At 48.6% G+C, this 24,852-nt stretch overlaps 11 protein-coding genes across 11 annotated transcripts; 5 read left to right on the top strand and 6 right to left on the bottom strand.

The window, feature by feature from the left end:
- Positions 1 to 424: 424 nt before the first annotated feature.
- On the bottom strand, positions 425 to 2,110 carry FMAN_02246 (uncharacterized protein; the record flags this gene model as incomplete). Its single annotated transcript, XM_041835578.1, has 2 exons — positions 425 to 1,161; positions 1,210 to 2,110. 2 exons carry the CDS (start codon positions 2,108 to 2,110, stop codon positions 425 to 427), a joined length of 1,638 nt encoding a protein of 545 aa, XP_041685728.1.
- An 814-nt stretch (positions 2,111 to 2,924) lies between these two features.
- Positions 2,925 to 5,168, bottom strand: FMAN_02245 (QA-1F quinic acid utilization activator QA-1F; the record flags this gene model as incomplete). Its single annotated transcript, XM_041835577.1, has 1 exon — positions 2,925 to 5,168. The coding sequence occupies one exon, from the start codon at positions 5,166 to 5,168 to the stop codon at positions 2,925 to 2,927; it is 2,244 nt and encodes a 747-aa protein (XP_041685727.1).
- A 669-nt stretch (positions 5,169 to 5,837) lies between these two features.
- On the top strand, positions 5,838 to 8,573 carry FMAN_02244 (uncharacterized protein; the record flags this gene model as incomplete). Its single annotated transcript, XM_041835576.1, has 1 exon — positions 5,838 to 8,573. The coding sequence occupies one exon, from the start codon at positions 5,838 to 5,840 to the stop codon at positions 8,571 to 8,573; it is 2,736 nt and encodes a 911-aa protein (XP_041685726.1).
- A 1,415-nt stretch (positions 8,574 to 9,988) lies between these two features.
- On the top strand, positions 9,989 to 10,132 carry FMAN_02243 (uncharacterized protein; the record flags this gene model as incomplete). Its single annotated transcript, XM_041835575.1, has 2 exons — positions 9,989 to 10,075; positions 10,127 to 10,132. The coding sequence occupies 2 exons, from the start codon at positions 9,989 to 9,991 to the stop codon at positions 10,130 to 10,132; spliced, it is 93 nt and encodes a 30-aa protein (XP_041685725.1).
- Positions 10,133 to 11,087: 955 nt separating this feature from the next.
- Positions 11,088 to 13,054, top strand: FMAN_02242 (uncharacterized protein; the record flags this gene model as incomplete). The annotated part of the gene is made up of 2 exons (XM_041835573.1): positions 11,088 to 12,950; positions 13,001 to 13,054. The coding sequence occupies 2 exons, from the start codon at positions 11,088 to 11,090 to the stop codon at positions 13,052 to 13,054; spliced, it is 1,917 nt and encodes a 638-aa protein (XP_041685724.1).
- Positions 13,055 to 13,701: 647 nt separating this feature from the next.
- On the top strand, positions 13,702 to 14,921 carry FMAN_02241 (uncharacterized protein; the record flags this gene model as incomplete). Its single annotated transcript, XM_041835572.1, has 2 exons — positions 13,702 to 14,098; positions 14,233 to 14,921. The coding sequence occupies 2 exons, from the start codon at positions 13,702 to 13,704 to the stop codon at positions 14,919 to 14,921; spliced, it is 1,086 nt and encodes a 361-aa protein (XP_041685723.1).
- An 88-nt stretch (positions 14,922 to 15,009) lies between these two features.
- On the bottom strand, positions 15,010 to 16,715 carry FMAN_02240 (uncharacterized protein; the record flags this gene model as incomplete). Its single annotated transcript, XM_041835571.1, has 3 exons — positions 15,010 to 15,626; positions 15,672 to 16,387; positions 16,441 to 16,715. 3 exons carry the CDS (start codon positions 16,713 to 16,715, stop codon positions 15,010 to 15,012), a joined length of 1,608 nt encoding a protein of 535 aa, XP_041685722.1.
- A 761-nt stretch (positions 16,716 to 17,476) lies between these two features.
- FMAN_02239 (uncharacterized protein) lies at positions 17,477 to 18,218 on the bottom strand (the record flags this gene model as incomplete). The annotated part of the gene is made up of 3 exons (XM_041835570.1): positions 17,477 to 17,737; positions 17,788 to 17,864; positions 17,918 to 18,218. 3 exons carry the CDS (start codon positions 18,216 to 18,218, stop codon positions 17,477 to 17,479), a joined length of 639 nt encoding a protein of 212 aa, XP_041685721.1.
- Positions 18,219 to 18,658: 440 nt separating this feature from the next.
- On the bottom strand, positions 18,659 to 20,507 carry FMAN_02238 (putative threonine synthase; the record flags this gene model as incomplete). Its single annotated transcript, XM_041835569.1, has 5 exons — positions 18,659 to 19,633; positions 19,683 to 19,847; positions 19,898 to 20,224; positions 20,304 to 20,390; positions 20,442 to 20,507. 5 exons carry the CDS (start codon positions 20,505 to 20,507, stop codon positions 18,659 to 18,661), a joined length of 1,620 nt encoding a protein of 539 aa, XP_041685720.1.
- A 971-nt stretch (positions 20,508 to 21,478) lies between these two features.
- On the top strand, positions 21,479 to 22,069 carry FMAN_02237 (uncharacterized protein; the record flags this gene model as incomplete). The annotated part of the gene is made up of 1 exon (XM_041835568.1): positions 21,479 to 22,069. The coding sequence occupies one exon, from the start codon at positions 21,479 to 21,481 to the stop codon at positions 22,067 to 22,069; it is 591 nt and encodes a 196-aa protein (XP_041685719.1).
- Positions 22,070 to 22,247: 178 nt separating this feature from the next.
- FMAN_02236 (uncharacterized protein) lies at positions 22,248 to 23,857 on the bottom strand (the record flags this gene model as incomplete). The annotated part of the gene is made up of 4 exons (XM_041835567.1): positions 22,248 to 22,514; positions 22,576 to 23,208; positions 23,254 to 23,742; positions 23,801 to 23,857. The coding sequence occupies 4 exons, from the start codon at positions 23,855 to 23,857 to the stop codon at positions 22,248 to 22,250; spliced, it is 1,446 nt and encodes a 481-aa protein (XP_041685718.1).
- Positions 23,858 to 24,852: the final 995 nt, after the last annotated feature.

Below are 24,852 nucleotides of genomic sequence, written 5' to 3'. Positions count from 1 at the left end.
GAATGAGCGAAGGACTTAGTTTGATCGTCTTGGCTGGAAAATCAGAGCATCTTATACTTGTTGAACTGCCTTTCATAAGCTGAAGTTAATTGTAATCTTTCAGTTTGTTGGCTTGATATGTTTCGTTGACACGTCATAAGCTTTAACTATCAATCGATCAATCAATCTTATACTTCTTTGAATGGAGGTAAAAAAGGTCACGACATAGTTTTGTGAATTGTGAGCCAGGCCTCTTATTTGCAGTTGAGATTTGTGGTTGGAAGCTTATAATTTCACACGGAACTTAAGCAGTTCAATTATACCAGCCAGCATGGTTAATAATCCAACTATAAAGGAAAACGAAAGTGATGTACAAGGGGTATATTAATCCAATCTGGCTTCTATTTAAATTCGCATTTCATTCCGCATTTAATCATCAATACTTTTAGACCTTGCCCTCAATCTGCTCAGCATTGGCCTTCTCCTCTCGCAGATCAGCACCATCAACATTATGGCGGAACTCCTCATCCTGGAGTCTCAACTCCTCCATGACAATCTTGTTGGCCCTCCAGATGGGCTTAGTCTCAAACAGTTTGTCCATCGCCTCAAGAGGAACACCCTTGGTCTCAGGAATGCAGAAAAAGACGAAGAAGACGGAAACGACCATGAGAGAGGCGAAGAAGATGTATACTCCCCATCCCCAGGCGTTGAACATCTGCTCGGTGAATCGGGCGATGATGAAGTTCCAGAACCAGTTGTTGGCAGCGGCGTTGGCCTGACCCAAAGAGCGGGTGGTTTGGTCGAACATCTCAGAGTTGAGGACCCATGGTGTACCGTTCCATGAGGGTGTGTAGAAAGCGGTCCAGAGGTAGAAGAAGAAGATAGCCGCGATGCCACCGGAGGACAGCGTGGGATTCTCTCCGGCAGCGACCTTGGCTTCGTTGTTGGCGATCTTGATGTAAGCACCGATGAAGTACATACAGAAAGCACCGCCACCAGCACCAATCATGAGAAGGTTTCGGCGACCGACGTGATCAATGAGAACGAGAATCCAGACGAAGGTAATTACCGTCTTGACAACGCCAAAGATACCGGTGGTGAGGAAGCTAGTGTTGGTACCAGTAATACCGATACTTCGGAAGACAGTGGGGCTGTAGTAGTTGATAGCGTTGATACCGGAGCCTGGAAAATGTTAGTCACTGGAGTGAAAACCTAGATGAGTGTGCTTACCGTTCTGGAAGACGAAGAGAAGAGCACCAAGGAGGAAACGCCACCGAACCTTGGCCTCCTTAAGAGCAGCAAAAGGCTTCCAGAAGCCAGCGCCAACAGCGCTGTTGAATCGGTCGATCTCAGCATCGATGAAGCCAATCTCCTCAACGATGTAGATATCCTCTCGGTCAAGGTTTCGCATCCAGCAGAGGTTCTTGATAGCCTTGTCGCGCTTGCCCTTGGAGAACAGCCATCGAGGTGACTCAGGAATGAAGACGGCACCGATAAGAAGAAGGCCAGCAGGGATGAGCTGAACAGCAAAGGGGATCAGCCAGACGTTTTCGTTCTGGCCAGGGGCATAAGGGAGGTGCTGGTTGATTCCGTAGTTGATCCAGAAACCAACAAGACCACCGGCTTGCCATCCGACTTCGTAAAGACCGACAAGACGACCTCGTACAGCGGGAGGAGCCAATTCTGAGATGTAAATGGGTGTCATGTTGGAGCATCCACCGACACCGATACCGGCCAAGACGCGTCCACCGATAATAAGGCCGAGACCCCGGGCTCCATTGGCACCCAGCATCATACCAGCACCGACCATAAAGACAAGAGAGAAGAGGATAAGAGAGTATCGGCGACCAATAAAGTAACTGCTGACATATGCAAACAGAGATCCAAAGAAGGCACCGGCCTGGTACACAGATACGATGTTCTGCTTCACCAGCGCAAGCGCGTTAGGCTCATAGTTCTCAAAGTTGAACTCCTGCACGAATGAGGGCAGAGCAAGTGTCGTGCCGATGAAAGCAGAGTCGTAACCGATTGTGCAAGCAGCCATTGATGCAATGGCGGCGCATGTGTAGACGCGCCAGTTGTAGACGGCCTTCGGCGTGGGCCGATCTTCTTGCAGAGTCAAGAGGCCCATGATTGCGACGTCTCAAGGTTCAAACCTGAACTTTACCGCTTGAGAACTGTTGCAGCTTGTGGGGAGATAAGGTTGCAAAGAAGGTTGTGGATGAACTGGAGAGTCGAAGAGACAATCCTCAAAACCCGGTGGGGGGCAAAGATTTATACAAGTCAAGTTGACCCATATTGCCCCTAGTCAAACGTCTCCAAAGACTAGTGTGCCGCTGGGCCAGCAAGGGCCAACTCAATTCAACAACCTCACAATTGCTTCTCCAGAATTGGGGTTTCAGTCTGGGGTTTGCGGGGTTGGATCTGTGGGGGAAGAATATGCTTCCGTCGTTGCATGAGATTCGAGATTGCCATTGTCTGTTTACTGTGACGCGGAGGGTGTCTGGGTCTCATGTTGGTGAGAAAACGTGTTAGGGATAAAGACTTTTCCGCGGTGCCACTTCCTGACTCAACTGTCTCCGCATCATTACCACCATGTGGCCGCGGATCTAACCTTGTTTCGTCAGGAAATGGGGAGAAAATCTCAAGCGCTCGTCATTTATCCCTGTGTTCCCCATTCACACGGCGACGTCGGCACTATTCCGAGGTTGATTGGACGTTTTTGAGCAGCTCCAACACACCGCGTCAGCAAAATTGTAACATTCTCCGAGGATGAAGGGTTGTTACTGCTGGGATGTTGTAAGGATCTCGTCCTGAATAGATGTGATCAGCGCTGTCAGTCTGGGCAGCTCTTACGACCCATCAGCCAAGACATCACAGGCAGGCAGACAGTGACAACTTGGGTGAATGTGTATCCGTGTAAATATTGATTAGATTGCATTAAATCATGTCCCAAAATCACCTTGAAACATCTCGCCCAGATCACATCCTGGCGCAAAGCCCAAGTTAGTCATAAACTGAGGATCCACATCAATACCATCCGCGCAGTCTATGGATCCAAGTTCATCCAGAATTGCGTCGTAATCAAGTAGTTGACTCGGCATCGAGTTTTGTAATGATCCCATTTGTCCATCAAGAGATGGTGTGTGAAGGGTATGAAAGGTCAGGTTGGGTGTTAGTGTGTATAGAGACTGTGAAGTAGCCGGGCTGCGGTCTGCAGTTTGATAACGTTGTCGCTCGTATGATAACGCTTGTTGCTCTTTTTGGCGTTGCTGCATTCGGCCGAGCTCATGTTCCAGTTCCCCAGATGTGATAGGGGCAGGGTGGTCTGTGTGATGCGAGGGATGAGAGGCGGTTGATATCTCATCCATAAATGATGGGCTCACTATTGGGCGGCGTGAGGTATCCACAGAACTAGGTGTATGCTGGTTGCTTTTAGGGGCCTCCAACCCTTGATATTTGAGCTTCCAGCCGTCTGTGAGCGATCCTATTGTCGAATTCCACTTGACTTGGTCGTGTTCTGGCATTCGGTTCCCATGGCCGTGTTGCTTGACTATATCCATCAAGATGGCTATGATTGGCGGTGTTCCACCTGGTCCAAAGTTTTCCAGACACGACTCAACAACCTCTATGAAATTAGATAAGAGGGACGGCCGATGGCCTGGCACCAAGTCCAAGGTGATTGCCAAGAACATGCCTTGGAGCAGGTATGCCGAGGGCACTCTTGGCGTCGAGCCACCGAAGATGAGGGAATTGCAAAATGAAAACCGAGCGTCCAGGCTCCTGACAAGGTCTTCTGGGGTGATCCGTTGAGGGTTGCGGTCGTTGTATAGCCTTGCATCCATGCTGGTACTCCAAAGTCTACAGAAGGCGAAAAGTTGTCGAAAAGTTGATAGTGGTGATGCACAATCTGGTGTTGATTCTTGTCCATCGTCCGCCGCCTTTCCGAACCCCGGAATCGAAGTCCATGGCTCGTTCAAGTCCAGAGCTTGTTCTATGACAACAGAAGGAAGGCTATGTCGAATTCCCGATGTCACCTGCGGTTGACCAAGACTAAGTGAAGCAAGAGAATCCAGGATAAAGCTTCCCGCCAGTACCCTGACTTCGTTGTGGTTCAGAGAAGCTGCGTCGCCTTCCTTGACCGGAAACATGTGAGATGCTGTCGCGCGATAATGCAAAGCAAGGCGCGAAGCCCGGCCTATCAGGATCCATGCTGTCATCGTCTTCTTTTGGCCCATGAGTACTAGCGAATGAAGGAGGAGTGAGGAGATATGGGCCAATTCGAACGTCTCGTCGTCGTCGGGTATAAGCCGTTTCGCGATAGAGTAAATTTCGTTAGGAGAGAACCCGTTGTGTCGTGATGGGTTGGAAGAAGCCGCGTCTTGAAATGAAGAGACAGCAAAAACGGCCCAAAGCTGAGCGTGTAGTGCCGACGAGGGATTTGCTTCGATGATAAGGCCCTCTGGAGGATACATCAGAGCGGTGCGTGTGATGACTCCAGGTTCAATGATTGGGAACCAGCTGTGAGTGTAAGACATGTAGATGTCGACAAGTCTTTTCCAGTGTGGGGGTAATGTCAGCTTGGTAGGTAATGATGGCTGGTCTGAGTTGAAGTTGTAAGATGCCGCCGGGATGCTCGTCTGTGATGGATTGACGCCTTGTATCGATAGTCCGGGTGATGGTTTGCCGTCAAACAATTGTGCACCAATTGGGCTGCTATCTTCAGTTCCCGAGTCGTCTGCGGATGTATCGTTTTGGGGCGTCTTCTCATCCGACAGCAACCTGCCAATGTCTTTGTGAACCCGACTCTTGCTCCATCGTCGGTAGAGGCGATGCCCAGCTTTGTCCTTCGTCGCGAGGATGCGGGTACCATCTGCTCCATCATTCTGTGTAAGTAGACGATGAAGAGCTCCCTCACAGCCAGGAACCTGCTCAAAGAGCCATGCCAGCGACAACTCAATTGTCCGTAGGTATCCCGTCTGCACGCCTCTCTTGCGGGACGCAGGGGTGTATGAGCATGGCCTGTTTTGCGCGGTGCATGTTCCACAGTGAGGACGGGCGCCATCGCACTTTTCCCTAGCAGTGCGACATGAATCACAGGCAAGGGAGACTCGTTGACGTTTGGCGGGAGCTGTGGTTGCGGGAGCGCTGGTAGTATCCGCATCGTTTTCGCGTTTCCTAGGCGGCATTGCTTGGATGTAGTTGACCAAAGAATGAATGATATGCCTGCGCCGCGAGGCCAGCAGTCATGACGAAATGAAAAGAGAGATGAGGGGAGAGAAGCCTAACAGCAGTGTGAAGAGGGATCAATGCTTGCTAGTATGACGATGATGTGGAATTGTGTACGAGTCCCATGTCAATAAAGCTCAGCTCAGATACGCGATTCCTGTGCCATTGTCATGTAGATCTGTCTCCCATGACCGAAATCTCAAAGCAACAGTGCCGGACAAAAGCAATACGATGCGATGAGACGTGATGCGGGGAGAATCTGGGGCCCTAGAATAATTCTGTGTTGCTTTGGGACGGTCTGTAGCTTCCAGCCTCCAAGTTCCGACGGCCGAATCACCTGTAATTGGACAGGGCCTCGGAGTGGGTCGGATAAATGCTTTCCCGACCAATCGCCTCTCGCTTGCCCCGGATTGTCTGGTGGGGGATCTACCGAGCTTCCTCGCCCATCGCCCACCCACTTCACAACTGACAGTCGGACTCAGCGCTTCTCGACAAGCCCACATCACCCATTCTCCCCTACCCAACAAAGAGATCCTTCTCTATAGCCTCAACAACAGCGATATCCCGGTGACTATGGCGCCTTCTTGAAACAGCACTCGTCAAAAGAGTCCGGACACATGCAGCACGAAATGGCAGGCGTCAAGAGGTCCCTGGGGACCTTTCTTGGCCACGAGGATACCTTGCTTCGACCAAACGGCCACAGCCGACCGAAGACCGTCCACTACAATCATGGAATTCCCCGCGATAACCTCGATAATTCGACACCGCAATCGCAGCCTTTTAAACTGAGCGATGTGCTCCAGTCTCAACCTCCATCGCGGGCTACTTCTCGGGCCAATTCGAGAGCCAATTCTCAATCCGCGGCTCCGTCAAATACGGACCAACACGATGGACTTACTCGAACGCCCTCTCCGACCTTTCCTCCCTTGACTGGGCAGGTCCCTGATTTCAGTCCAGACGCGTCAATGATACTTGTTGGTATGCGCGGAGCTGGAAAGTCGACATTAGCTATAATGGCATCCTCGGCAATGGACCGCAAAGTCATTGATCTGGAGCCAGCTTTCCAGAGATCCATGGGTCTATCGAGTGCCGCTTATAAGTCCGAACATGGGTCTTCAGAGTGTTACAAGCAGCAAGCCAAGGTCTTGCAAAGTATTTTGCAGCGACATTCGACTGGCTGTATCCTTGTCTGTTCCTGGATGGAGAGTCGCGTGCAGAGTCTCCTCCGAGAGTTTGCGGCTACCAACCCTGTTATTCACATTGTCCGTGATTTCGATGCCATTAAGAATCATCTCAAGATTCGCGATGGTTCCAAGGTCCAGAGCTTGCTCGATGTTAGCAACGCCATCTTCAGGTCCTGCACCAACTTTGAGTTCTTCAATGTCACAGAGAAGGCTTCCAAGTCGTCGCTTTCTCGAGAGTCATTGACACAGAGATCGCCCGCTCCATATCTAACGTTAAAACATGTCGAGCGACACTTCCTGAAGTTTCTATCTCTTGTTTACCCCGCGGGCACAATACCCTTCACAGATTCTGCATTCCCATTGTCGAGGATACCTGCAGAGGAGCGCAACTTTACCTATGCCACCTCCATTCCTCTTTCAGATGTTATTAAAGACTCTGTTGATGTCGAAGACCATGTCATCGGTGCAGATGTTGTACAAATAGTTGTACATGACCTGGCTGAACATGCCGAACAAGGCACATTGACGTCCGAAGCCAGCGGAAAACTACTTGCCAACATTACCAAAGGTGTTGGTATTGTAAGGCGAAGCACCATCTTACCCATAATCCTGCATCTATTTCTACCTTATACAGCAAGCGACGAAGTCTTGCGTGTCTACCTTGATCTCATTCATCATTCCGTGCGTCTCGCACCAGAAATGATGACAGTCGATCTTCGACTTGAAGATGTCCACATCTCACGCATACTATCTATTCGAAAGAGAACAAAGATGATAGGCAATTGCTTCATCACCACAGATCCTCCTTCATGGGAATCCCCAATATGGATGTCGTGGTATAAGAAGGCCAACAATCTAGGATGTCATCTTGCTAGATTGATTCGACCGGCAGTTACCATCGAAGACAATTTCCGCATTCACCACCTCAAGACATCAGTTGCAGCTTTACAGGGGCCCAAGATCCCACTTATATCTTACAATTCTGGCCCTCTTGGTCGGAATTCCCAAGCTTTCAATCGCATTCTTACTGTTGTCCGACCAGATTCGCTGGAGCGGGTGAATCCCAGGCCCCCAATAACACCGTCCATCACCACGGTCGGTGCGACAGAAGCTCTTTTCTCGTCTTTTATATACGACCAGATGAAGCTTTACGTCTTCGGCGCCAACGTGAGCTATAGTTTGTCTCCTGCGATGCACACAGCAGCACTCAAGGCATGCGGGCTGCCCCATACATATGAGCCCGTGTCTTGCGCGTCGCTTCGAGGAATCAAGCATTTAATCGAGGATCCAGAATTTGGTGGGGGTTCAATCGGCCTCCCCTTCAAAGTTGAGATCATTACCTTGACCCATTCGTTGAGCAAACACGCCCGCGCAATTGGTGCTGTCAACACGCTGATTCCCATTCGCTTCTTAAATGAAGATGGGACAATACCAACTGGGGCGGCTTTCTTCGATAGCGTCAATCGCTCTGGCCCCATTAAGGCTCTATATGGCGAAAACACCGACTGGATGGGCATTCGCGCATGCATTCGCCGTGGCCTCTCTCCCGCTAACGCCGTCGTGTCCAGCACCTGTGGTCTGGTGATCGGGGCAGGCGGTATGGCTAGAGCAACGGTCTACGCGATGCTTCAAGTTGGTATTAAGAACATCGTCATCTATAACCGCACACCAAAGAACGCCGAGAAAATGGTGTCGCACTTTACGCAGGTCCTTGAGAGGAGAGACAATGGCCTACTGAGCGCCGGTAGCGAGCATTCTCGCTTCCATGTCATCGAGTCAATAGAAGATGCCTGGCCAACAGAATTCCGCCTACCCACCGTCATTGTTTCTTGTATCCCGACGCACCGCATCGGCAACGTCCCGGCCCCCGACCTTACCCTCCCCAATGAGTGGCTGGGAAGTCGAACTGGTGGTGTCGCAATTGACCTAGGGTACAAGACATTAGATACACCATTCCTAGCTCAATTCAGAGCAGAGTCGCATCGCGGCTGGGTGAGTATGGATGGTCTTGATATGTTGCCGGAGCAGGGCTTTGCTCAGTTTGAGCTGTTTACTGGTCGGAGAGCACCGCGTCGGCTTATGAGGAGGATGGTGTTTGAGGCATACCCGAATGAGGAGGGCAAGTCGAATTTTGAGGAGTTACAACCTAGGTTGCAGTCGCTTGATGAGCAGGAATCATGATAATGAATTGAAGCTTGAGTAATACATTTGCATAGCTCATTGAAGTTGATTGCCCTGGCCACTTTCGTCTTCTCTGTCCCGCCTTGTTCGTGACTGGACCAACGCCCAGGCTACGATATCACCTGACATGCTTCGCGGCTCATGTTAATCAACAGCAATTCGCGCCCTTCTTCCTGACTACCTCCGTCGACACGGATGCAACACGGTCCATTTTTGTTGTAAACGATGCTCTCACGCGCACACCGCCCATCGCTCCGGAGAGCCGGGCCTACCCTAAAGCATTGGCGTCGGTTATTTCACAGCGCCGTCGCGACATTCAGCAATGTCGATTCAAAGGGTCAATATGTCTCATACAAGATCGATATTAAGATTGGTAAGGCAGATGAAAGCTACATTTACATTGAGCCCAGAGTCGGGCACGAAATACGGTCTGCTATTGTCCGCTCCAGTCCTTTCCTTCACTCTGAAACCATTCCACTCCAATTTAATCACGAATCCTCCCACTTTTCACATCGTAGGTATAGTTAGTAAGCGACATATGATTTCTGTCCCTGAAAATCCGGCAGAAAACCTACCATTTCTCCGAGTCGATATCCCTCAGAACCTAGGCCACTCTTCAGGCGGTGTTAGTCCTGCAACACTTTGGCTCTCTGGGCATATGTACCCGATTACCTTGGATGGATCACCCGACGGTTAGTACCCTATGCATAGTTCCTTGGATATCTCTGATTGTTTAATCTGTCTTCGCGTGAATAGAGGCATTTGAAAGAATGTCCACCGAGACAGGGGCCAAGCTGAAGGGTGCGCTGGATAAGTTGAAGGATAACTGACGTAGAGCGGATCATGCCATGACTGTGATGCAGTTCCTTGTCACTTGTAGGCTCAAATCGAATACCTACCAACTCATTCTATATAACAAACTTCACTTGTTGACGTCTACAACCAGGTCGTCGAAGCCTTCTGCAGGCTGGCAAATCTATGTTGTGACAGCTGCGACTTGCTCAATTCTTCTCAGAAACTAATGTCATATAATTTACACGGCAATTGTATAAGTGGTAAGCCTACGTGACATTGTTCAACGTCATATACCCAAAACATGATAGGCTGATGCCACCAGCTCGTGACTTGGTGTATATCCAAGTTTGGAAAAGGCCAAAGTGTATCCCCACTAGAGCAAACAATTACCGACGGCCCGAAGAACTTCCTTCTAACTAGAATCTAGTCACGACTGCGTCATGATCATGCTCATATCCATCACATGTGGCCCGTTGCCGGATTTAGATGCGGGGGTTGGGGTATATAAAGCGCTTGGGTAGCCAAGTTCATGACTTGAGCCTTCAGAACTGTCGATATTCGAATCTCTCAAGTCATTATCTTATCACATATAACTTATATATAACCTTACGTCTGTCATCATGGCCTGCGATTGTGGATCTACTTGTAACTGCGGCGGACCAGGCTCTTGCTCCTGTGGCCAGAGCTGCTCATGTAAGAACTGCGGCGTAAGTATTGAAAAAATTCCAAAGGCTACCATCTCTGACAACTCTGAACAGAAATAAGCTACGTCAAGGTACATGAAGCCAGAGGTGGATGAATATGTCACCAGGGCCATGAATGTCAACAGTTTCTTAGTTCTATGACAACGCTTTGTCAATACAAGCCTAACTGAAGCATCGTTTGAGATAACAAGTCCCAAAACACACGTGAAAGGATAGACAAAATCAATCTGGTCAAGTGTTGGGCCAAGCTACCAATACCAAGCTTCAAGGATCAAGATCCAACGATAAATAATACTCTGTAAATATCTTGACTTTCCCTTTGATACCCTGTTTCAATCGTAAGCGAATAGACACAGGCATTCCGATTGGAGCTGTTGACGCGAATAGCACTTCCCGAGGCTGGAGGTTGACCAAGCGCTTAAGTTTAACCGCCTGCGTTGAAGTTGGTAGTAAATGATCGAGATCTAGAATTTTTATTACATCCATTCTATTGTCTCTAGATCTAACTAAGGCCTTTTCCTATGATAGGGTCATGGAAAATTTCATAGCAAGTCCAAGGTATTCTATATCAGCATCAACACTTCTATTCACTACAAAATAATCGTTAAGGCTACAGTTATTTCTGACAACTTTTCAATGGTTCCAGAATAAATTGACGATCATAACATGATCTAATAAAAGGATTCTGCGATGATCCATTAAAGTGTGTCTCAGCGCGAAATTGACGCGTGCTATTGGCTGTGCCCTATGCATGTTGGTTGTATGCGTTTCATCTACAGCATAAACCCTGCAATTAGGTACAAGGAACAGCCAAAACCGCCCTGCAAACTTGTTAGTGCCGCCCGCCATTTCTGGCGCTTAGCACTAACTGGTCTCCGAAGGAGCCAAGTACCACGCCTCTCGGCTGCAGAAGGTAAGGCATTCTTAGGACTCGGGGAACGCTTCGAGGCAATGATAAAGAGGGAAGCTGCTCTGTGCTTTCTGTGGCGTTCATCATAACTACTCAACATTCATTATGGAGACCTTTTCGAGACAACACAAACACCACGACGTCAATATCACAACCAAAGATGTCTCTTCACGAAAAGCAAAACCTGGCCCTATTCGTTCCTGGCTATGGGAGACTCTGTCGTTATTGTTGGCTCTGGGCTTGCTGATAGCTACGATTGTTATCCCAGCACAGAACAACAACAGAGTCTTGAAACCATGGCCGTACGACATCAGTCTCAACACAATTATTGCTATTCTCAGCACCTTTATGAGAGCCTCGATGTTGCTTGTCGTTGCTGAGCTCATCGGCCAGATGGGATGGAATGCTTTGCAGAAGCCCCGTCCTGTCTCCGATCTTCATCATTTCAATAATGCTAGTCGCGGCATCCTTGGAACGATGAAGTTATTCTGGACTGTTCCTCCACGACTCACGAGCATTATCGCCGCTCTTGTCATTATCGTATCTCCTGCAATCACTCCTTTCGCCCAGCAGTCTGTCAGTACAGTTCCTTGTGCAAGAACAGTCCAAGGGCAGGCATCTCTACCAATCTCTCATTATGTCCCTGCCATCAATTCAAGCTTTCAGACAGGTGCCGCCAGCAACGAACTTTCAGGTGATATGAAAGTCGCCATGATGAATGGCCTTGTTAATCCTACGGGCAAGGACACAGACGTAGCTGCAACTTGCTCTACTGGAAACTGCACATTTCCATCGAATTCCCAAGGAATAACCCATTCCTCTGTTGCCATGTGCAGTGCCTGCATTGACACCTCGGAGTTCATCGAATTAAACATTAGCAAGAAAAACGCTAGTGGAGCCGGGGGCTACGCCGGCAAGATTTACAATTACACTCTTCCAAATGGGCAGTGGCTTCAGGCAATCGACAGCAGCCAGGTAATGGTCATGTCTGGAGATTTAGAATGGGCGTTCGACACGCCTAACTCTAGGTTTGCCCAGTTGGCCAAAGTCGCTATTTCGAACATCACGACCCTAAGCTTCACGCAAAAGGGCTGCAACGTTACTACCAGCACAAACGCAACTTGTCCTGAGGATAGGCTGACCTCAAAGGTCCCAGTGTCCCTGCGCTATCAGAATGCTGTAGCAACTTCATGTGCCCTGTACCCTTGCATCAAGAAATACTACGGCAAGGTGGAGAGGGGATCGCTTATTGAGAAGGTGGTTGACGAGCAGCCCATCGATTACAACAGGGCTGCCAATGACGAGGCAGGAAATCGTGTTGGCGTACAAACCCCCTGTCTGATCGATGGCAAGGAATACAAACTTGCAAACTTTTCCCAAACCAAGGATCCCTCAGACTCTGAAACAATTGTCCCGATCGACGGTACCAACTACACAGTCCCGCATCAATGTGTCTACAGACTCACCTTTCGGTACCGGCAAGCACTCAGACGCTTCATTGAGAAAACACTCTTCAACACCGTCTGCTTGGCCAATGTTGTCGGCGGCGCAAAAGACCAGCTTGATTGTGGCGACCAGTGGTGGCTACCTCCACTCTACAACTCAACGTTCGAAGGTCTCGATGCTTCTTTTGACTTGTTCACAACCGCCATAACAAACAATTTCCGCAAGCAGGGTATAAAGGCTATAAGAGACGGTTCCCTGGAAGATAATGACAAAGCTACAGGTCAAGCTACAGAGATGGCTATCTGTACTGTGTTTGACTGGCGGTGGGTGCTGTTGCCGGCTGGTCTGATGGCCATCACGATGCTCTTGTTGATAGTCGCCGTTGTCCAGGGGTTTACTAACCCCGGAATGCCAGTGTGGAAGACCTCAATTCTTCCATTGTTGTTTTATGGGCCTAACGTGGTGGGCCACACGCAGGAGACGGACCTGGACGATTTGCAGAAGGAGGCTGGAAGGGTGATTGTAAGGATGGAACATGATGAGAGTGTCAGACTTGGACAGGTTGACACTAGGGGGACGGAAAGTTGAAGAAGCACTTTTGGGAGCAGGGCGTCAAAAGGATCTAATTATATATTCTTGAATACAATAGGTTTAATCTAGATTGATCAGCAAGGATTTTTGTTATCCTGACATTCTGATGACAATCAAAATGAGACCGATACATACCTGCGGAGGCTTTCACCACAACATATAAAAGCCTAGCTCACGTAGTCCCTCATAAACGAGCAAGTGACTACATTTGATATAATAAAGTGACTACTACTGTCACTTTTAGAGCTAGTACAACATCTCGGAGCTGAAGTCTCTCGGGCATGCTGCAAGGCACGGAATGAGAGCGGAAGGATTCCACTTGATTTTCATTCCACAACCGTGATCTTCATCGAGTTCCTTGATATGATGTCAATGATGTCAAGTGTCTTGATTGACAGAATTAGCTTCAAATAGCCCCGTGGGGAGCGGGTACACGGCACCGCAGCATGGATGCTCTGTATAATTGCCGAATTCGGAAATAGATCAGCCTCGGGATGAGTTGATCGAAATACAGCTGCAATAAGCTGAACTGCATTCTTTCCTCTCTTTAATTTGCATTCTTTTGTAACTGTCTTTTCGAGGATTTGAGCGGAAAAGGAATCAATAACCATGAGCTTCGATCTATCGACGACGTATGAGCGGGCATTGCTCCGTCCGCTTGTCTTACCTTCCACCGACGCTAATGCCACAAACGAGTTGGCGAATCTGTCTGAGGAGTCCCAATGGCGAGCATCTACACACATATTTCGAGGAACAGACGATCGCGACGAGACTGCTGCGTGGCCACCAGCCAGATTCAATGACGACCCGTCCAACATTCCCAACGATGAGGCATACAACATCCCATACGATCCCGCAAGCAAGAAAGCCAACAGTAGCGAATTTAAGCTATTCTCCGACTCAGTGCAGAACAAGGCATCAAATGTCCCGCCAGCTAAGCTGGTCGCCAAGCGCTAAATACCAACGAACCAAGTCAAAAAGTCTGAGCAGGGCATCACTCTTTTCACGCTTACAGGCATGGGGGTTCCGAAAGAGATGTTTGAGCCTATGCTTGAAGACCTTCTACCTCGACTGCGCAAGTCTGGTGTCAATGTTGAAGAGATCTGGGCGGTAGACATGCCTCTTAGCGGACAGACGGCTAAGGCTAATTCCGTGGGATACTTGTACGCCAATGAGAAGGATATCGTTCGAGATTTGCTGCTATTCCTTACAGCTTATCTCCCTGTGCAGCCCGGGGGAGAGCTACCGAAGAACCTTGAGCCACGCAAACCAACAGGCCAAGCTCAACAGCCTACACGACAGAATCTTCACGTCTTTGCACACAGCCTCGGCGCCCAAGCCGCTATCCTCGCTTCCGTCCACGCACCAAACATCTTCAGCAGCCTCATGGTCGTCGACCCAGCTATGATTCCCGCCGGAAAGATCAACGACGCTATGACAAAGCTTCCAAAAGATATCTTCTGTTTAGGTCTCAAGCAAAACTTCCCAGATCGGAACGCCGTCGAGAAAGCACTCCGCGAGACTAAACGTACAAAGAACTGGGACGAACGCGCCATCCGTATGTTCACCCAGCACGGCATCGTCCCCGACGAAAAGGGAGGCGTCAAACTCATCGCCCATCCAAGACTCGACTGGGCTTTATGGTACGACAAGCAGACTCCCGCGGAGTGTTATGATCGGTTCAAGGATATAAGCGTTCCGTTGCTTGCTATCATGCCCAAGAGGCCTTTTGCTGTGCCGGCGAAGATGTTTGAGGCTGATGTTGGGAAGTTGAAGGGGAGGGTTGATGTTAAGTGGGTTGAGGGGACGCATCAAGTTGTTTATGAGAGGATGGATGATTGTGTTGGGTTTGTGGGGGAGTGGTTGGGGGATATTGCTGGCGAGAAGAGAGCTAAGCTGTAGAATGTTGGATAGTTCCCCGATGTAGGCATACAATAAACCTGATCTGATTCAAATTGTTGTCGATGTGTAGTCTAAATGTCTAAGTCTTCTACCACTCTTCTAATCTCTTGACCTTCACATGTAACCCACCAGCCGGTCTCGCTGTAAGACCCCCCTTAACATCAACAACCCTCTCATCCATCAATCTCCTATCGTTTAAGTCAAACTCAAAGCTCCCAACCCAACCTGCCATCAAACAAGCCAACTCAGCCCTCGCAAACCCCTGCCCAATACACGCCCTGGGCCCCTGCAAAAACGACAAAAACCCATATTTACTCTCTGCACCTCCATGCGCACTCTCACCTAGCCATCTATCCGGCTTAAACAAATGTGCATCGTTGCCCCAGAGCTTAGTACACCGGTTCATGGCCCATGGTGCTATGACGATACGTGTGCCTTTTGGTATAAATTGATCGAGAATGGTGGTGTCGTGGGCTGCTTCGCGGAGGGTTTGAGGGACCGGGGCGTAGAAGCGTAGGATTTCGCTGCAGACTGCTTGGAGATAGGGCATCGAGTCGATGTTGACGCTGGATATTGGGGTTTCTTTTGCTTGGGTTAGGGGAGGGAGGCGTTGGCGGATTTCGTGGCGGAGTCGGTCTTGGACTTCTGGGTGTTTGGCGAGGAGGTAGACGCCCCACGTGAACGCTGCACCTGTTGTATCATGTCCTGCAACTGTCAGTCGTGGTAGTGATTCTGGAGGGTAAGACATACCAGCTGCGAGTAATGTCATTGCTTGATCAATGAGTCCATCCTCAGTGAACGTCCCAGTCCGTATCGCCGCAGAGATGATATCCATATCATCCAATTTCTTCTCCTTCAGCTTCTTCTGCTTCGAAGATATTATGTCTCTGCACGTCTCTCGTATCGATCGGGCTGCCTGGCTCATATCTGAGTTGAGTTTGATAGGTAAAGCTGTGAGGACCCAGGCTGGGACCAGACTCTCGATAAAATGCAGCATACGGGCTTGGGCTGATGGTTGAAACACGATGTCATATGTCTTTACAATCTCGTTCTTCGCATTTTGTATGGCCCCAAAGTCCCTTCCTAGGCCTGCTACACCGATGAGATCGAGAGTTATTCTCGATGCCCACTCTACCACCTCCACTGTCTCAAGTCTATCCGCTGTGATTCTCTCGACCATTTCTCTCGTCTTGTCCCAGAATAGCGGATACAGAGCCTTGATGTTCTTGGGTGCAAAAGCAGGATTTATGCTCCGTCTCTGCAGTTTATGGGCATCTCCTTCAGAAAGGATAAGCCCTATTCCTAAGAATCTCCCTGCCGTTTCTCTCAAGCTGGCAGGCTTTGGGAATGAATAATTCTGGGTGACGAGAACTTCGTGAAGGGCGTCGGGAGATGTGAGAACGATTCTCTCGGCGTTAAAGAAGCCCAGATATCGTAAAAAGCCATCGTTGGGGACTGTTTCGTTCCTATTACCAGATTGATGAGTTGCGTTTAACCATTTAGGTACAAGTCTACTTACCATTCTCTTACTGGTGAGCAGTACGGCTCTCGATACAGCTTCATCCCATGACCCCAAAGCCAGTGATTTCTCCCAGGCGTCGGAATATGGCGAAGCGGCGATATAAATCGAGGGCGTAATATGATCGTATAAAAGCACCATAGGGCTGTCTCTAAGCACAACGTCCCTAAGAAGCCAAGCAAAAATCTTGACTTCTGGTTATCTTGGTGTAGCAAGGCCAGCAGGTACCCAGAGAGAGTAGCGCCACCCAATATAATCTGCCACGTTTCTATCATGGTTCGTATCTCAAGCTCACAGAATTCTTGAATAGTTGATTTAGTAACATCAGTGTGCATCGATAAATAAAGATTTCCAAGGGTCTCCGCCAAGAGGACCTTAATAATACCCAAAGAATTTGCCGCAGAACTAGGCCTGATAAAGGAAATAAATATCGGACCCTTGATGGTTTCAAATTCGTTTACTGACATGTAGATCTCGGCCTCATTCCTTCAGCTCCGTGACGATCATTTACCAGGGAACTTTTTGATATACCCAAAAGGTTCTGGAGCCCCACACCCGCCCTGCCATGTTCCTGGGGACATTGTGGAGCGATGACGCAGTGTCACGACTAGATATCTGATCCTCGGTATAGATTAGACAAGTTGATATCGGTGAACGATAAGGGTCTCTGACTTTATTAAGCTCTAAAACAAGGTTAGTCTTGTGCTTTGAAACTTGGTTGTGTAGTGACGTAGGAGCCTGTTGAGAGCCAACCAATAAAGAGCACTAACACTGACTACGATCTCGTTGACATAGGCCTTTGAATTTAGATGAATAATCCCTAGGAAGTAATAAAGCGCAAGGCCTCTATAACAAGTAATTAGAATATTTGTAGTATCTCTTTAGTAAACCTTTAGTCCAGTCAATATCAGCATCCTGGGTTATCGTCGAAACTTTGAAAACTCCCTAAGGACTCCTGAGATAATAATTAAAATTGCAAGTTTCAATAGTATGTAATTATCTACTATATTTACTTCTCTGGAAAACTACTGCAACATTAAAACGCCATTCCGGCAAGATAGACTGCACCAATAGCAAGGATAGCCGTAACACCCAACGATGAACCCATTTTCCAAGCACTATTTGGTTCAGCACTCGTAGTTGCTGCTGCTGATTCACTGCTCGATGTTGTGGAATCACTACCAGAAGTTGAGGTCTCCGTTGCTTGAGCTTGACTAGTTTCATCTTTGCTTGTAGTTTCCGCTGTGCTTCTGCTCGTGGTCTCTGCCGAAGTTGAAGTTACTTTCTCATCAGAAGACTATTCCATATTAGCAATCCATTTCCAACTTCGTCTCTATGCGAACTAACCGTTGATCCAGTCTCAGTAGCCTGGCTAGCAGAAGCCGTAACAGTCTCACAGACTTTCTTCAAAACATCCCCATAGACTAGCACAAGGTCAGCTCTCTATTCAGCAAATTACCCATAGATTGAGACTTACGGTTATACGCAGATGGACCACAGATATCCCAAACGCAATCCTCCTCTCTCTCAACCCAATCAACAGAGTCATTGCACCAGCACTGAACAACACCTTCTCTGGTACAAGACTTGTAGTTTCCATACGTCTTGTAACAAGCTTGAAAGCATTCTGCGCGCTTTTCTTCAAGATCAAAAGCTGCGGCTCCTGAGGCTGTTGGGGCGAGGGTGACGGTTGCTAGATAGCCACTCTCGGTGTTGGCTGCAGCTGATATGCTGGCTAGACCTGAGAGCAGAGGCAGAGTAAACAAATGAGACCTCATTGTTGTCAATTAAGAGCTGGTGATTGAATAATTTGACAAGTTTTAAAGTTTGGTCGAGGACGTAGGGCATTTATCTACTTGTTGAGGCATATTTGCTGAAAGCAGGGGTTGTCTCAGCTGAACATTAGACCATCTTGGCACTTCACTTACCCCAGCCGACCCTTGCGAATTAGCCATGTGAGACTTCTGGCATATAAATAGCGCCAAAAAAAATGGCTCGACGAGGCAAACAAGGCGTATTTTTAATGAAGCCCAGGGCGGACATTAATGAGTCCCCGAAACCGGCTCAGCAACATTCACTTCATCATGTCATATTCAGGTCATCTTAAACTCAGAAATCACAGAAAATATGTCTAATTCATCTTTTGTCTTTTGATCATTTTAACCCTCTAAGTATGCATTCGAAACCCAGAACAAACACCTTTTCTTTCATCTCACATTCATCGCTGTCCACTAAGCTCCTTCTCAACCTGCTCCTTAACAAGCTCCCTCACAGCCTTCCAATCATTCGAAACATCAGAAACGCGCTTAGGCAACTTCTCAAGACCGACAAACTCTTCGGGGAGAACCTTCTCCTGGAAGTTAAAGTCCTTCTCATCCTTGAGAGCAAGCTCAACGGCACCAGCAAACTTGGCGGGGTGAGCTGTGCACAGAGAAATGTGAGGAATGTTGGCCTCAGCGCGTTGAGCAGATCGGAGAGAGGCGGTGACGCCGATGGAGGAGTGGGGGTCGAGAACGTAGCTGAATTGCTCGTAGATGCTCTTGATGGTCTCGAGGGTCTCGGGATCGCTGACACGTTCGCTCTCAAAGGTCTTGCGGGCGCTGTTGAGAACGTCCACGTAGACGGGGCCGAAACCGCCCTTGACCTTGAGATCCTTGAGCCAAGTGGCGACTTCTTGACCAGCTTGCTTGCGGTTGAACTCAACATCCATACCAACAGTAGCGGCAAACTCATAAGCCAAGAACCAGAGCAGACGCTCAAAGTTGCTCGAAACCAGAATGTCCATAGCAGGGCTAAGAGTCTCCTTGACGCCCTCCTCATGGGCCTTGACACCATCGACCTCCAGGCCACCTTGAGCCTCGGGGCCCTTGGCAGGCTGCTTCTCGTACTTTCCAGACTTCCAGAATCGATCAAGGATATCGTTCTCGTTAGTCGCGATAACAAGCTTGTCGACGGGAAGACCCATGCGGGTGGCGAAGTAGCCGGCGAGGATGTCGCCAAAGTTTCCGGTGGGGACGACGAAGCGCACCTTGTCGCCGACCTTGAAGGTGGAGGACTTCTTGGCGAGGGAGAAGTAGGAGTAGAAGTAGTACACGATCTGGGCGAGGATGCGGGAGAAGTTGATGGAGTTGACGGCGCCGAGCTTGAGGGAGGCGTTGGTCTCGGGGTCGCCAAAGAGGGCCTTGACGATGTCCTATCAATTCGTTAGCGCGGCGCGAAGGGCGTGCAAAAGGCGTACTCACCTGGCAGTCGTCAAAGGTTCCGGTGACGGCAAGGTTGTGCACGTTGGCATCAGTGCACGTCGTCATCTGAAGCTCCTGAATAGGACTGACACGGCCCTTGGGATGCAGAATAGTAACCGACACATCCTTCTTACCCCTCAAACCATGGATAGCAGCGGATCCAGTCTAATTCACAGGTTAGGATATTACCGCAATCAGGCCACAGCATGACTCACATCACCACTCGTCGCACCAACAACAGTCAAGTGATGTCGGTCCTTACCCTCCTTGCCCTCGTTTTTTCGCGCGAGGAGGTACTCGAAAAGGTTACCGAGGAACTGCAGCGCGCAGTCCTTGAAGGAGTAGCTAGGGCCGTGGAAGAGTTCGAGGAGGTGCAGGTTGTCCTTGAGCTGGACGAGGGGGGTGACTTCTTGGGCGCGGAATGTAGAGTAGCTTCGGTTGATGATGCCTTGTAGGTCTTCGGCGGGGATTTCGCTGCGGGAGATGTAGAGGCTGAAGATCTGGAAGGCCAATTCCTGGTACGAGAGGTCTTTCCAGCTTTGCTAGTATCGCGTTAATCGTGATCCTGACATTCGTCGCTTTCGATCGCAGCCAAGAGGTGCATTGATCGCTCGTACGCACCCATTCTGTCGCAGCGGGAATCTCATGTGGGAGGAAAAGACCGCCATCGGCAGCCAATCCCTTTAGGACAACGGTCTCGAAGGAGAGCTTTCAGAGGTCAGCAGAGAGTCAATTCGAGCATTGACGGATAGATCGTACACCATAGTCGCCACCTCTCGTGGAGAGGTAGACTTGCGATTGCGTATGTGTCGAATCGGTGGCCATTGTTGTTTTGCTTGTTGATGCTTGGAAAATTCTTGGTGCCCCTCGTTGGGAAATGGGATGGAATGAGTCGCGAATTGCAGCCACCCCGCCGGAATTTTAATCGACCGGCCGGTATCGGAACCGGAGCCGGGGCTGGATGCACTAATTGAGACCTGGAGCGATAGAGTCATAACGTGAAAAAGAATTGACATGATTGGTTCATTGTTCTTTTATACCACTTTGCATATTCAGCTTAATAGATATATAAACAATGTTGAGGTGCTTCAAAATAATTGTGGGAGCCACTGGTACGATGTACACGGTCGCGGTGTAACTAAATATCTCTCGTTGTCACACGTCTTCATAGGCTGAGCACCAGCCAGTTTTGGCATTAATCTCGATAACATAAATCTGGCAAAAGAAATTGGAGGCTTGATTTTTTTATGATACTATCCTTCATCTCAGTACTATTGAGCCTTTATAGTAACTTTCTTTGAAGTAGAAATTGCAAAGCCAACTTGTCTCCCTCTCGAAAGCAAATGGCCTCGTCTTGTCAGTTTGGTAATTTCTCCTCTTAGCACCTAATAATCCCTGAAGTCGATCCGCCAGCGAACCTTAATAGCAAGGCGCAGCTCGTCGTATTCCTTCTACAAGGGATGGAAGAACGGCACAGCAAAGAAATTACGAGCTTCGCCAACCAATCAAAGCTCTTCTTTCTTGAACTAACCCATTCGCTTCTACCGCAATCTCCTATGGCACGGGTCGTTTAGAGGTCATAGGACAACAATTCAGCCGCCAGCAGAAGGATTTGGCGAACGCTAAAGATCATACGTTATGGTTGGCTCGTTGGGTCAGTCATCGGGTAATTCTGTCAAGACCCCTGTGAGATTTTTGTTTAAAGCACGGTCATTCTCCACGTTCAAGTCCATGTCAAATCTCTCGTTAAACTTGTCACTCGTTTACGAGATTCACTCGTTAAAAGAACCTTCAAAATGGTCAAATCAACTCTTTTGGCTGCCATCCCACTGCTCATGCTCGCCGAACAAGCCCTTGGATTCGGCTGCTCAACTCACAGCTACACAACATGCGAAGATAAAATAGTCCACTGGTTTGACCCCGACGACGGAATGATCTGTGACCCTCTCGACTGTGGCGGTGGCCGAGCACCCCCAAAGACTGGCGTGCCTGGATGTGCCGGATACACCGGCACTGAGACCATCAGAACCTCGTATCTCTCGTGCTGGAGACCTTCGACTACGCTTGTTGCTGCAGCTGCGGAGACGACATCGGAAACGACAGTGACGGAAACGCCTGAGCCTAGTACTGTGATTGAGGTTGAAACGAGGACTACGACGAGGCATATCGCGTCTGAGTCGGCTGAACCGATGGGAATCACGGCAAGGACTGGATCAACTACTGTGGCTCCGATACTGCCATCGGAGACTAAATCGACTGAGGAGGCTGCTTCTACTTTTACATCGGCTGCGGCGGCTACCACTGCTGCGACTAATGTGGCTCGAGTCATGGAGGGTTCTTTGATTGCCGTTGCTGGTGTTGCACTGGGAGCAATAATGCTCCTCTAATGTGGTCCTAGAAATTAATGATTGACGGGAACATATTGATTTACGGCAAGACTCGTATAATGATCTCGACTCTTTGGCATGAATAATATTTAATTTTCTTCCCCTGGAGCTCAAATCTTACTTTTCTGATCGGCTTTCATACCTATTGCCAACTTTGCATACTCGACGACCAAGAAACTCAGCTCGACGGGAAGAAGTAGCTGCCGAAGGACCCAAAAACTGCCTTATAGTGGACCATCAACATCTCCAGATCTCCATGGTTTTCAGACTTTTTGACTTTGTCCCGACTGGTCGATTCAGATAGTCGTCCTAGTAGCGTCCCGTTCAATTCCTTCAGTAATACAGCTTGATCCATCCACTTTATGCGAACATAATCAAGCTGATATTCCGCGAGCAACCCCTCAATCTCATTATTCTGGGCTTCCAAAGCACTCGCCGTTGCCCACTAGATAAGGGGTCAGTAACGTTCGATATACAGAAGGTCGGACTAGCGGAGAACGACTTACTACAGCTGCCAGGCATGGCGGGATAAAGCTGGCACCAAGAGGTCTGAGGTTGTATACTGCTTTGGCGAGGATGATGAGTTCGTTCGCCAGCGTTGATGCTTCCAGGAGTAAGACGCCTTCGTCTGGATATGCTGCTCGAAGTATTCCGTTCAAAGCTAGTGCTGCCGTGAGAAGGATCGCTTCCGTGACTTGAAGCTTGTGAACAAGCTTTTTTCGACAGTGTAAGTTTTCAGAAGGATCCCTCTGCTCTCTTACACTGTCAATACCGTGCTGTATTCTTGCATGATCGTCCCGCAACTCTCTGTACGCAGTTTTGATTTCTTGCACGTATCGAAAAGGTTCGTGTAACAGTCTCGGTATCCTGAGAAGTCTTTGTGCTTGAAAAGATTGAACGTGAGGATCTTGATTATAATCGTATGCGTTTTGGCGTGACTGTGAGCTCAGGTCATTGACGTGTTGTTCCAAGTCGATTCGTGTATCCACAAGAGCCTCGAAGAATAGAGCTATCAGTGAGCGCTCCAGTAACTTAAGCTCAAAAATGCTACCCCAGCCTTTTCTTGCCACTGTGTCCATGAAACATGCAAGGATTTGCCCATGGCTCCGTGACTCATTATCTGCTTGTCCCAGCCAGCTCTTTGAGATTATCAGTGCATGCTCTCTACATAAGAATGTACTTACCTGACATATCGTCATGATTTGAAACGATGCCATGTCCTCGAAATTGAGCTGTGTACCTTTCTTATCTTGGAGACCTCTCAATACTTTCAAACAGCTGCTATACTTGGCTTCCACCTGAGATGGGATCTCATGTGTGTAATGATAAGGTAAGACACTCATAATCAGATCAACCGAAACATCGAGAGCATGGCTATGGCCAAGCCTACTGGGAATATGTTCTAGAAAATCCCCATAACAGTTGAGGCCATATCGAAAGTCTGTACTTTCTAGACCCGCAACAAGTTTGGCTTGTAGAAGACTGAATGAGTTTTGAGGCTTATGCAAAACGGATACCTGAGAGGATGTCTCGCGCTTTCGTGGTTTCGAAAAGCTGGTCTTGAATGGCTTGGTGAACGATACGGGTTTGAAGACATATTTCTGTTCGCCTGAACCGACGCATGGGACTCCAAGTCGTGCACACCTTGAACAAGCTGGTTTGACTTGGTCACACTAGTTTATGTAAGTAGGTTACTCTTTTCCTAGTATGAATTTGGATCTCTGTGCTTGCCTTCTTCTTCTGCTTCAGACAAGAGTTACAGCCTCTGCTTCTCGGAACGCCAGGCATAATAACGAACAGATAATTTGATATTCCATACCAATTAAAGTATCTTCGACTTGATATAAGTAAGATTTACGTCTTTTATGATATTACATGCCTGGCTTGTGAGGCGATATGATCCCCACCACAAATAAGACAGCGCTGGGTAAGACCACGTTGGGAATAGTGGCACGTCCTGGCGCAGATCGCGTGGTGCGTCATAACAGCGGTTTGGGTAATTCCCGCCGACCAGGACCCTGGATTTTCGATAGTCTGGTAGCCAAGAACGTTAATCCCGGAGCTTGGTATTCAATATTGCATAATAGGCCGATCTGGATCTGTCATCGAATGGTAGAGAAGGTAGATGTGAGATTGGAAGCCGGAATTCGGGATTATAAGCGGGATTCAAATGACGATATCCACCTTTAACTATATTTAATACTTTCTCTTGATTCCTAATTCGATTGTGGATTATGTGAGACTGCTGATGGGCGCCGTACTTTGCAGTTTCAGGGATTGATCCTCTTCCTAGATCTTCAAGATCTCCAATTGACGATACAGAGAAACAGAGACCAATAGAATTAAATATGAGTCTTTACAGCACGCCAATCTATAAAGCTGTCGTCGCCACTTCCGTGGCTTGAATATTATGTCTGCCAGCTCATTCACGATACTTGTGTCATTCATCCACACGCAGTAGCTCGATGGACATACAAAACAATGTCCAATTTTGATATAAGCTAAATATTGTGGACTGATTGGTTACCTAAGAAGTATAAGTAACGTGACAAACAAAGAGGGCCTCCAAGCTCTTGCAGGCTCGATGACAGGTCGGCGGTGAGGCTGGCTCTATTGGCTTATCTCAATGCACGGCACAGCATAATGAACTAGCCTATGAGAAATACAGGACATTTGCCGGAGCAGTTGATTGAACGAATCAGGACGTATCTCTCATGAGGAGGCTCTGGTGGCTCCCAAGAATCAAAGCGCATCATGCTTAAACCACCATGACATCATGTTTC

The sequence above is a fragment of the Fusarium mangiferae genome (assembly GCF_900044065.1).
Source record: "Fusarium mangiferae strain MRC7560 genome assembly, contig: FMAN_scaffold010, whole genome shotgun sequence".
Taxonomy (NCBI): domain Eukaryota; kingdom Fungi; phylum Ascomycota; class Sordariomycetes; order Hypocreales; family Nectriaceae; genus Fusarium; species Fusarium mangiferae.
Note: the sequence above shows the minus strand (reverse complement) of the source record. Positions and strands in the feature narration are given on the sequence as shown.